Source organism: Coffea arabica, chromosome 3e (assembly GCF_036785885.1).
Source record: "Coffea arabica cultivar ET-39 chromosome 3e, Coffea Arabica ET-39 HiFi, whole genome shotgun sequence".
In the NCBI taxonomy this organism is placed as follows: domain Eukaryota; kingdom Viridiplantae; phylum Streptophyta; class Magnoliopsida; order Gentianales; family Rubiaceae; genus Coffea; species Coffea arabica.
In genome coordinates, this window is record NC_092315.1 from 26767446 (window position 1) to 26778904 (window position 11459).

Below are 11459 nucleotides of genomic sequence, written 5' to 3' on the forward strand. Positions count from 1 at the left end.
TTGATGTCGTATCTTGCATTTTTTACCTGTTTGCACTCAAAACTGGGTTGAGTGACCTTCTATGATGTTGTAGCCCTGTCTTTTATCTTAGAAATGGTGGGTCTTGCACCCTCATCCGATAATCGTAGTGAAATTGGTGCCATTACTGTAAAATGAGGACAAAAACTGTTTTTTTCAGGGCCAAAGCTAATTGCATTTCCGAAATTTCTGGTTTCCTCTAATGTTTGTATATGCTTATGGAACCCTATTGGGGTCATGTTTGGCCTTGGTTTATGACTCATTATCGAGTCTCATTGTATTTGTTTGCATGTTTTAGGACGTGACGGTGGTGCACAACGTTCTTTTGACGGAAGTGCATGAAACCACATTTGCTAGCGCGGTGAGTGTACTACTCACTTGTGTGCTATTATATGACTTTGATATTTGAACTTGAGATGTTGAATGTGAATTGATTGAAGTGAGAGTGTACTTTATCACTCTCACTTATTGTTTCGCATGTTATTGAAAAGTTATTGGAATGTTATATGAAATGTTATATGAAATGAAATACATGACTTGGTGTCGTTTGGACGAGTCTCCAACGACTTCAAATGTTATCAATGAGCTCAACCCCATTGGTAATTGATTGAATCGAGCCGGCGAGGGCTTGGTCGTGCCAATTAATGTGCCTTGGGGCAATGTTATATGGAATCTTGTAGTATGATAGACTCTCGATTCCGGTTTACTCGAGTAATACCATAATGCACGTGTTTGGATTTCGGGCCCAATTGGGGAATGTTAGGTGGAAGGAATGGAAGTAAGTGGAGTCTACGGTTGGTTATTGTTGAATATTGACGGAGAGTCAATGACGTTCGATCAAGAAATGCAAACGAGGAAAAAGGCTCTTGAGAGCCATCTGTATCCTTTTATCACCATATTTGACGTGTGCCTTTGCTTATTTTTATTATATTGATTGAAAGCTTGATGCTTATATGCACTTGGTTACGTAAGTGATAGTATCTCATTGGGCAATTAGCTCACACCGTTCCTTTTGTTTTCTTTACAGGAATATGACTCTTTTTGGAATGAATCTTGATAGATGGTTGCCGAATGAACTAAATGTATATTTTTTTTGTATTGTATATGAAGTGAAACCCTAAATGTATCTTTAGGGCCGTTTTCACTTTCAATTTGGCAAACCGTGTATATATTCACTTTTGACAACTTTTGTATGCTACTTTGGGTTGTAATTGCTCAAGTTCCATATGTGAATGTTTACTTGATATTTGGTTGGGTTCTGACGGGTCGGTTACTATTCATGACCGACTCCGGATTTCATTTTTTTTTATTTTGGGTTATTTTGCCCTTTTGCCTTGTTTACGCGCATTTATAAGTTCCGGAACGCAATAGATCTCTCTATACTGTACCGTTAGTCCTGGCGAGAGCTGGGCAGGCAGTCCGCTAACCTCTTTGGTTCGCCTTAGGGGAAGGTGGGGCTGTCACACCCTCGCTAGTTCATACTTGCATGTTTCACTACATTTCATGCATTTTTCTTAGTTTTTTCTAGCATTTGGCATGATCCTCCAATCCTTTACCCTTCATTTTAGGTTTTTGCATCCTCATGCTAGTTATAGGGTACATTTGCTCGAGAGTCCCCTTTCGATAAGGGAAACGAGCGAGTGTGGCTACAAAATAGCCTTAGCACGCTAGTTCTTCCTTCTAATCAAAGGGAAAATCGAAGTCGTGAAGTTAGGAGTCATTCCCGTACCCGACTTGATGCATTCCTCTAGGTTCATGCACTCTCATTTTTACCATATCACTTCCTCACTTTTTTATGCAGATTTTCTCACAACTTATATTTTTCTCAATCCACATGCCATGTTTGCACATTTTTCTTCTTTTATCATTTATTTTCTACCTCACAAATCGCACCCAATTGCACTAATATGTATCTACCATTATATTTTCATCCACTAGCACACAAACACCTTTATTTTCTCAATTGGCACACATGCACTTTTCTTACATTTGCACACTTGCACTTTTCTTACATTTGCACACTTGCACTTTTCTTACATTTGCACGCTTACACTCATACTTGAGTCTTCATTTGCATTGCCCGTGACCTCTATGAGAATTTCCCTTATTAGCCATCACAATTTATGTGATTGGGACCAAAAACCTCATACGAGACATTTTAGATTTAGGATTGCATTTTTTTTCATATCCATTTGTCATATCCAACATGCAACACATACTTTGGGTAGAAGAAATTAGGAAAAGAGGGGCTAAGTCACGCAACTAGCTTTGGCTAGGGTAAGGGAGTGCCTTAGGCTTTGCCTTTGCCTTCTCCCTTATCAAATGTGACCCCCGATCCCTCTCTTTGGTTACGTAGACCTAAAAAATTTCTTTGAAAAGGGTTTGTTTACTTTTCTTTCAAAAATTCATTTTTGGGTGACTTGGTACACCCTAAATCTATACCAAGTGGCGACTCCATTTTCCATGCAAAAAACCCTTTTTGAACTCTGTTTGGCCAAATTGTCGCATTTTCAAGTCCCACGGCCTTTTATTTTCATTTTCACACACATTCACATACATATTCCACACACTACTTTCACACACTCAAAAAGTGGGGCGCGACACTTTGGATATCTTCCTTCCGGAGTTCAATGCTTGACAACATAACCACAATTTGAGGAGAAATTCCAATGAACTAAGTCACCAGCTCTTCGGATCCAAGCTCACTTTTCCTTATAAAACCCTACCTCAGTGCCCTTTCGGGTTTTCCCTAAGGTTGCCCTCGCCCATTTTATTTCATTTCTCATTTTTCATTTTTCACTTTTCTTTTCCCTTTTTTCTTTTTCTTTTTCTTTTCTTTCTTCTCTTTTCTTTTTTTTTTTCAAAGGTGCCCTTGTGGGTTTTCACCTAATGAACAAATCTTGTCTACCGCCCATATTAATTCAGAAATGTGTTTTACGAAATAATGGCATCAGTATAACAATCCTTCCCTTGCAAAATAAGTGAAGGTGTATTTGACATCATGTGCCATTTGATTAGAAATTGTCCTAAAAAGGCAATATAAAGAACAGAAGTCAGGACTTTTGGTTTTTGTAATGGGGTCTGGTGGGGTGCTAAGAAAAGTTAAGGTTTGAAGGCGGATTTCAAAAGTGGTTAGATCATCTGAGGTCGCATCTTCATATTAACCCTACTAAAATTGCCCCAGTTTATTCTCAACTGAGGTTCTTTTTTCATTTTCTTTCCTTTTTTTCATCATTCCATTCATCTTTTGAAATGTTCACAATTTGCCCCAGTTTTTTTTTAACTGAGGTTTTCTTTTGTTCATTTCTTTTTCTTTTGGCTTTCCTTCAAAAATTGAATTTGCCCCAATGTGGGGTTTGCGATCCTCAGGGGTTGCCAAACGAAATGATTTATTCTGAAGGTTCAAAAGGGATAACTAGGGATACAATGTCTCAATGGGAAAAGAAGAAGGCCTGACTTTCATTCCATTCTTTACATTAACCATAAAAGGAAATTCCATTTATCATATGAAAAATTTCTTGCACATATCTAAATTGATCGGTTGGGGGAACACTTGCTCATCCATTTCTGCAAGAACGAGTGCTCCACCGGGCAAAACTTTCTGGACAATAAAAGGGCCTTGCCAATTTGGTGCAAACTTTCCCTTAGCCTCCTCTTGCACTGGCAAAATGTGTTTCAACACTTTATCTCCTTCTGTGAATATCCGTGGTCTGACCTTCTTATTGTAAGCACGGGCTACCCTCTTTTGATAACATTGGCCATGACAAATGGCATTTAACCTCTTCTCATCGATTAAAGACAACTGCTCATGACGTTGTTTAATCCAATCAGCCTCATCCAGTTTGGCCTCTATTAAAATGGGCAATGAAGGGATTTCGACCTCAGCTGGCAACACTACTTCCATTCCATACATGAGGTTGTAGGGAGTTGCTCCAGTAGAGGTCCGAATAGCAGTTCTATATGCCATTAATGCATAAGGGAGCTTCTCGTGCCAATCACGGTGTCTTTCAATCATTTTTCGAATTATCTTCTTCAAGTTCTTATTCGCGGCCTCCACAGCTCCATTCATATGTGATCTATAAATAGAAGAATTCCGATGCTTGATTTTGAACTGCTCACACAATCTGTCCACCATATCATTGTTGAGATTCTTGGCATTGTCAGTGATTAATGTCTCTGGTACTCCAAAACGACAAATGATGTGCTTCCTTAGAAAGTCCGTCACCACCTTCTTAGTCACATGCTTGTAAGATTCAGTTTCGACCTATTTGGTAAAGTATTCAATTGCCACCAAAATAAATCGATGCCCATTTGAAGCAGGAGCGTCAATGGCTCCAATTACATCCATACCCCACATTGAACATGGCCAGGGAGCAGCATACTGTGTAATTCTGTAGGCGGAGTGTGCATAACATCTCCATGCAACTGACATTTGATGCATTTCCTAACAAAAACTACACAATCATGCTCCATAGTAAGTCAAAAATATCCGGTCCTCATAATCTTCTTTGCTAATAAATGGCCATTCATATGTGATCCATACACACCACTATGTACTTCTTTCATCAGGTATTCTGCTTCATATTAATCAACACACCTCAAAGGCCCAAATCTGACGTCCTTTTGTATACCACCTCTCCATTTAAGAAAAATTTGGAAGATAATCTTCGTAAGAAGCTCTTACCAGTCGTATCGGCCCCTGGAGGATAGGACCCCATTTTGAGAAATTCCTTGATATCGCTGTGCCAGGGACGGCCATCGGGAGATTTTTCCACAACTAGGCAATAAGCAGGTTTTTCTTGTAAATGAATCTAGATAGGTTCGATTACCAACTCGTCTGGATGTTGAATCATTGAAGATAAAGTGGCCAAAGTATCGGCAAAGACATTTCTGATATGTGGAATATGCCAGAACTCCAAACTTCTAAATTTATTTGCCAACACTAATAAACTGCAGTGATAAGGCAAGATCTTTGAATCCCGATTGATCCACACTCTGAGCGTTTGATGCACGAGCAAATCAGAATCACTGAACACTATTAAATCCTTAATTTTCATTTCCAATGCCATTTTTAATCCAAAAATACAAGCCTCATATTCGGCCATGTTATTAGTACAGGGAAATCGTAGTTTAGCGGAACCAGGATAATGCTTCCCTTCAGGCGATACTAGAACAGCTCCAATACCGGCCCCGAAGGAATTTGACGCACCATCAAAGAATAGCCTCCATTCAGAACATTTTTCATTCATGTCTTCCGTTGTACCAACGAACAGGACCTCCTCATCTGGAAAATAAGTATGAAATGACTGATAATCATCTTCTTTCGGATTCTCAGTCAGGTGATCTGCTATGGCCTGCCCCTTGATGGCCTTTTCCGTGGTGAAAATGATGTCGAATTTTGAAAGAATCATCTACTATTTTGCCATACGTCCCGTCGGCATAGGTTTTCCTAACAAATATTTCAAAGGGTCAGAGCGGAAAATGAGGTAGGTAGTATGACTGAGCAAGTAATGCCTCAACTTTTGAGCGGCCCAAGCTAAAGCATAGCAACTCCTTTCAAGAAAAGAATAGTGTAGACACCAAATTTTCAGTGTAATTTCATTTACCTTTTTTAGTTTTTATTTGTCGTGCTAGGTTTATTCACTTTTTAGTTTTTAGTTTTTTTTATTTATTATTTTATTTTTAAGTTTTAGCATAGAATTTCTCGGAAAAAAGGGAAAGCATTCAAAAATTATGCTTTAGTTGTTTTGATTTAAATTCAATTTTTTGGGGAAAATATGAAAAATGAAAAAAGGGGGAAACCCGATTGTGGGTTTTGGGCTATTTAAGGAAAAAAGGAAAAAAGGAAAAAAAGAAGGAAAAAGAAAGAAAAATTAGCATTTCATTTTTATCTTTTTATGCCTAGTTCCGCTCATTTTATTCAATCTTTCTTCAATAGTTATTTTTCTTAATTAGTTATTTATATTTTGTTAAATTATTATTAAAAAAAAAGAGGGGGAAATGCCGCACATGCAGCGGCACAACATGGTCCTTTGCTATGGGAGGTTTTGGCTGGATCGAAGGGTTGGAATTTTATATGGGAATCAACCCTTCATCCTCACCTTTGAGGTGAGGGTTTAGGGGTATGATTCCCCATATAAAAAGAAAAAAACAGCAGAGAAAAGGGAGTTTTGGAGTTGACGGCTATAGAGGAAAAAAAGAGCTACGAGGGTTCTGGGGAGAGAGCTTTTGGTGACGGCTGGGGAAGGTTGAGGGAAGAGAGAAAACAGCGACCGAGAGAGAGTATGAGATAAAGGAAAAAGGAGCGGCAAAACAGGAAAAAGACGAGGTCTTTGGGGGGATTGAAAAACAGAAACCAGATAGGAGTTTCATGACGGCTGGAAACTTTGGGAGAAGGTAGGGAGAATCCAGTAGCGGTTAGGGCTTAGGAAAAGAAAGAACGTCGCTTTGAGGAGGAAAGAAACGGTGGAGAGAAAACTAGAAAGATCCAGAGTGAAAAGGAACAGTTCGAGCAGGAGGAAGTCTTCTGGGAGAAAGAAAAAGGAGAAACGCCGTTGCTGTTGCAGCCAGCGTTCTACTGCAGCCGACTCCACCACCTCAACTCCTCGTCACTGCCACTGCCCGACAAGCGTCATTGCCAACGGCGGATTTGGTGACAAATCCTGGGGTAGCTGAGGTAGTTCTCGAGCTGTCTTTCCTAGTATATAGGGTCAAGTATATAACAGATTTTCGCCATATTGATTGCCGCATCTTCTTGCCATTTTGTTGTGTTATTTGGCTTAAAGCTTCTACCGCATTGCACATGATTAAAATGATGAATTGTGTTCAGGTTTTGGGCTTCATGATCTTGGGTCCATCCAAGCTTTGATGTTGTTGTTGATGTATTTAGTTGATAATGAAACTCAGTCATCGGTGCGAGTTCATGGCCATGCCTTTGTTTCTTTTTTTTGTGTATGAATCTGGAATGGGGAGCTTAGAACCATGGAATATTTGATGTTGGGGTTACGTGTTTTGGTCCAAAGCTATAGAAAACAGGCTCGAATGTTTGATAGGTAGATAAATTTCTATAGCTTTTAGAAAGCTTCGGTCAGATTGCCTGAAATTGTTCTTGTTGAAAATACATGCTGTTGGACCCTCCCTGCTATAGTTCTCTTGGTTTGCATGATCAGCTTTGTGAAATGTCAGTTGTATAGAATGCTTAGCTTTGTTTCAAACTTTCTTTGTTGCTTCTCGCAAGTTTCTGGTGTGTTATAGCAGTAGCCATTACCACGCAAATGCTGAAACATTGGCTGCTCCAAGCTCAGGTCCCTTTGCTGCATTTTATGTTCAGTTTCCTTATTAGAGTTCCCGGGAGATAAACCCTTGCACTTGGGTAATGATTAGCAATATGGGTAGGAAACTATGGCATTGAGGTTTGGGTGGACAAGTCACTAAGCATTCATTCCCATTACTTCGCATGATCATCTTTCGGTTTGCAGCAGAAAATTGCAGCAAACTTCATTTTGCTTGTTGAGTGTTGTGAATTGTGTGAAGGGTTTGATTCGCATGTTGCTGTAGATGTTTGATGTTCGAATCATAGTTGATTTACTTACTCCTACATCAGATGTCATGTCGCAAGCTTTACAAAAAAATTGCAGATGATTGAATAGCAAGTTGCCGAACCACTTTTGCATGTTTTTTTTTTTCAGTTTTCTTGTACCAGATCTTGCTAAGTTTCTTGCTTGTTTGAATGGTGGTGACTATGGAGTTGGTTGTTTAGTTGAATTTGTGGTGTGGGTTTGGAAATATCTAATCAAAGAAATTTGGGTTTGAGGGAATGTGCAGCAGATTCTCCTTTCGGTTCTTATGAAGTAGTTGCAGAAATTTCCAGATTTTCGCATGCCTTTTTTTCCTTCTATCAAATTTTCAGTTTTGGGGTCACAAAGTGGTGAGCATGCTTGGTGAATTTGTTACTTTGGCCCAAGCTGTTGATTGGTTGAGTCGTTAGTTGCGTTTAGATGGAAATGACTGCTTTCGAACCCAGAAGTTGCAGCTCAAGAAACCAGCGAAAGAAAAGGAAGTTCCTGTTGAGACGATGCATGAACTCACGAACCTTTTCGCCGCTGGTTTGCTGAGCTTGTTCCACAGTTTGATCATGTTTTGTCCTTTGATGATTCTCTTCGCCTTTGTCTTCCTCAAAGCAGTCCGCAATGCTGAGCTCTTGCTTGTATGTTTAGGTGCTAAGCTCTAGTAGGTTCTTTCTTTAGATCAAAGTTTTGATGTTGGGTTGAATTTATTTCTGTTCGAAGTTGTGTTTTGAGGCTAAGATCCTTGCTTGAAAAATGAAAGCTGGTAGCTAGTTTGGTTGCAGAGTTTTCTTAGTAGCTGCCGAGAGTTTTTGCAGAAACAAAGAAAGCTTGGTTCGGTGGTTTGAAGCATTTGCATGTTCTTGCATGAAAATCTTTCGATAATTGCACTTTGACCCTTTAGTTTCTAACTAATGATGCTAAGACCCAATCGATTGAATAATTTCCTCAATTTGGTCCCTGGTAGTTTTGGTTTTACAACTTCATTGCTTGTTTGTTTCAATTAACTACTACGATTTGTTTCAATTGCAATTAAGTCATGACTTTAGGGGCTTTATGATCAAGTGAGTTTTGTTTTGCACATTTCTTTTAATTTTTTTTTAATTAAAGTGGTACCTTGACCTTTTTATTGTTTTGAAGCCATTTTTCTTTCATTTGGACACCAATTGCGAGGGAGGTAACCTCTATCTCCTTGATTTTCATTTCTCCTATGTGTTCCAACGTGCTAAGTGAGAATTGCATGTCTACTTGCTTCCCTTGCCTTTCCTTAATACCTTTCATTTATTTTATTTTACTTTTGCTTTTTATTTAAGTTATTCTTCATGGGGTATGTGTACACCTCTTGGCTTGTAATAGATAGGGCTTGAAGAGCATTTTGGTCCATTTTACCCCTTCCTCTTTTGTTTTAGTTAGCAAATGTAATAGGTCCATTAGATTGATTGCTTGCTTTTGTTGTTACGTGTTAGTTTGCTTTATTAGGCTCTTGCATTTAGTCGAGCATGCTAAGTGTTATGTGCTACGTGTTTATAGGTGATTGGCATGTCTACTTGCTTTCTATAGTCATAGATGAATGTAATGGATGAATGCACGTCACCACACTAGTCCAACGCTAGTTGTGGTTCATTGTCCCGTTTTCCACTAGTCCAACGCTAGTCGGAATTCATAGATATGGGCTAGTCCAACGCTAGACCCTTAGGGATTTCCCTCGCTAGTTCATACTTGCATGTTTCACTACATTTCATGCATTTTTCTTAGTTTTCTAGCATTTGGCATGCTCCTCCAATCCTTTCCCCTTCATTTTAGGTTTTTGCATCTTCATGCTAGTTATAGGGTACATTTGCTTGAGAGTCCCCTTTCGATAAGGGAAACGAGCGAGTGTGGCTACAAAATAGCCTTAGTACGCTAGTTCTTCCTTCTAATCAAAGGGAAAATTAAAGTCGTGAAATTAGGAGTCATTCCCGTACCCGACTTGATGCATTCCTCTAGGTTCATGCACTCTCATTCTTATCATATCACTTTCTCACTCTTTTATCCACATTTTCTCACTATTTATATTTTTCTCAATCCACATGCCATGTTTGCACATTTTTCTTCTTTTATCATTTATTTTCCACCTCACAAATTGCACCCAATTGCACTTATATGTATCTACTATTATATTTTCATCCACTAGCACACAAACACCTTTATTTTCTCAATTGGCACACATGCACTTTTCTTAATTGGCACACATGCACTTTTCTCACATTTGCACACTTGCACTTTTCTTACATTTGCACACTTGTACTTTTCTTACATTTGCGCACTTACACGCATACTTGAGTCTTCATTTGCATTGCCCGTGACCTCTATGAGGACTTTCCTTATTGGCCACCACAACTCATGTGGTTGGGACCAAAAAGTCTCGTAAGAGACATTTTAGATTTAGGATTGCATTTCTCTTTCATATCCATTAGTCACATCCAACATGCAACGCATATTTTCGGTGGAAGAATTAGGAAAAGTGGGGCTAAATCACGCAACTAGCTCTTGCTAGGGTAAGGGAGTGCCTTAGGCTTTGCCTTTGCCTTCTCCCTTATCAAATGTGACCCCCGATCCCTTTCTTTGGTTACGTAGACCTAAAAGTTCTTTAAAAGGGTTTGTTTACTTTTTCGTTCAAAATACTAAAATCATTTTTGGGTGACTTGGTACACCCTAACTCTATACCAAGTGGCGACTCCATTTTCCATTCAAAAATCCTTTTTGAACTTTGTTTGGCCAAATCGTCGCATTTTCAAGTCCCACGGCCTTTTATCTTCATTTTCACACACGTTCACATACATATTCCACACACTTTCACACACCACTCAAAAAGTGGGGCGCGACAGTTGGCGACTCCACTGGGGACTTCCTAAGTGGGTCCAAGCATTTGATTTAGCCATTCTTTTCCGTTTTCTACCCTTTTTATGCATAGCATTTGGATATTAGGGTTGCATTTTTCCTTTTTAGGACTTTTTGCCTCACGCGCATATCAAACTATTCCCTCACTCGCGTATGTATGATTGGTTGCTTAGATGTATGTTGTACTTGTTTTATCTCGCGCTTTGCATTGCATTTGGGTGGGGGACATACCCTAGAGCCTCGCGATGGTTCTCGATCCCTCCCCTCCAAACGAACACTAGCATACGTGCATACGCTTTAATTTTTACCCCTCATTTTTTCTTTTAGTGGCTTGTCACGCCACTCCACCCGGTTAGGATTATAGGCGACCCACTTGGACGTGTGATCGTGACACGACGTGTGCGTAGCACGATCCGAGGGGTCACTTAATCTTCCGCTTTAAGCTTTGGGTTAATAGCCTATAGCTTTTAGTCGAAGATTAAGGATTTTTGATAGATTCACTCAGACATGTGGCCGTGACACGACGTGTGCGTAGCAATGTCTGGGGAATCGCTCGAGCCACCGACAAAGAACCTTGGGATTGATGACCTTTGGTTTCTAAGTCTGAAGGCTCGGGGACCTAAAACTTATCGAGTCTAGATGCATTAGTGAGCCCCAACCTCATGCATCCATGATAGTTTTACCTAGGATAGCGTCTGCCTTACCCTATTAGGGACACTATTCACGAGGGGAGGGGTCCAACCCCTTTCTCCCTTTTATTGCTTTATTTCTTTGTGTTGATTTCGTTGCTACAATGTGTTATGTGTATTTATCTGGCTGAACTAATTTTTCTTGGTTTTGTGTCCCCAATGCATTCACAAACCCTAGCAAATAAGAGGTCTGGCATGACCTTCTTTTAGAACCTACCCTCGTAGATAGGTTATTGCACGTTTGAAGATTTTGGTATATTGCATTCATAGAATGATAATTGCATAGCATTCTAAGCCTACCTTGGCG

At 39.6% G+C, this 11459-nt stretch overlaps 1 protein-coding gene across 1 annotated transcript; it reads right to left on the reverse strand.

Moving 5' to 3' along the window:
• Positions 1-3520: 3520 nt before the first annotated feature.
• LOC140038465 (uncharacterized) lies at positions 3521-5429 on the reverse strand. Its single transcript, XM_072083826.1, has 4 exons — positions 4848-5429; positions 4703-4758; positions 4369-4462; positions 3521-4282 (listed from the first exon to the last, which is right to left on the reverse strand). Exons 1-4 carry the CDS (start codon positions 5427-5429, stop codon positions 3521-3523), a joined length of 1494 nt encoding a protein of 497 aa, XP_071939927.1.
• Positions 5430-11459: the final 6030 nt, after the last annotated feature.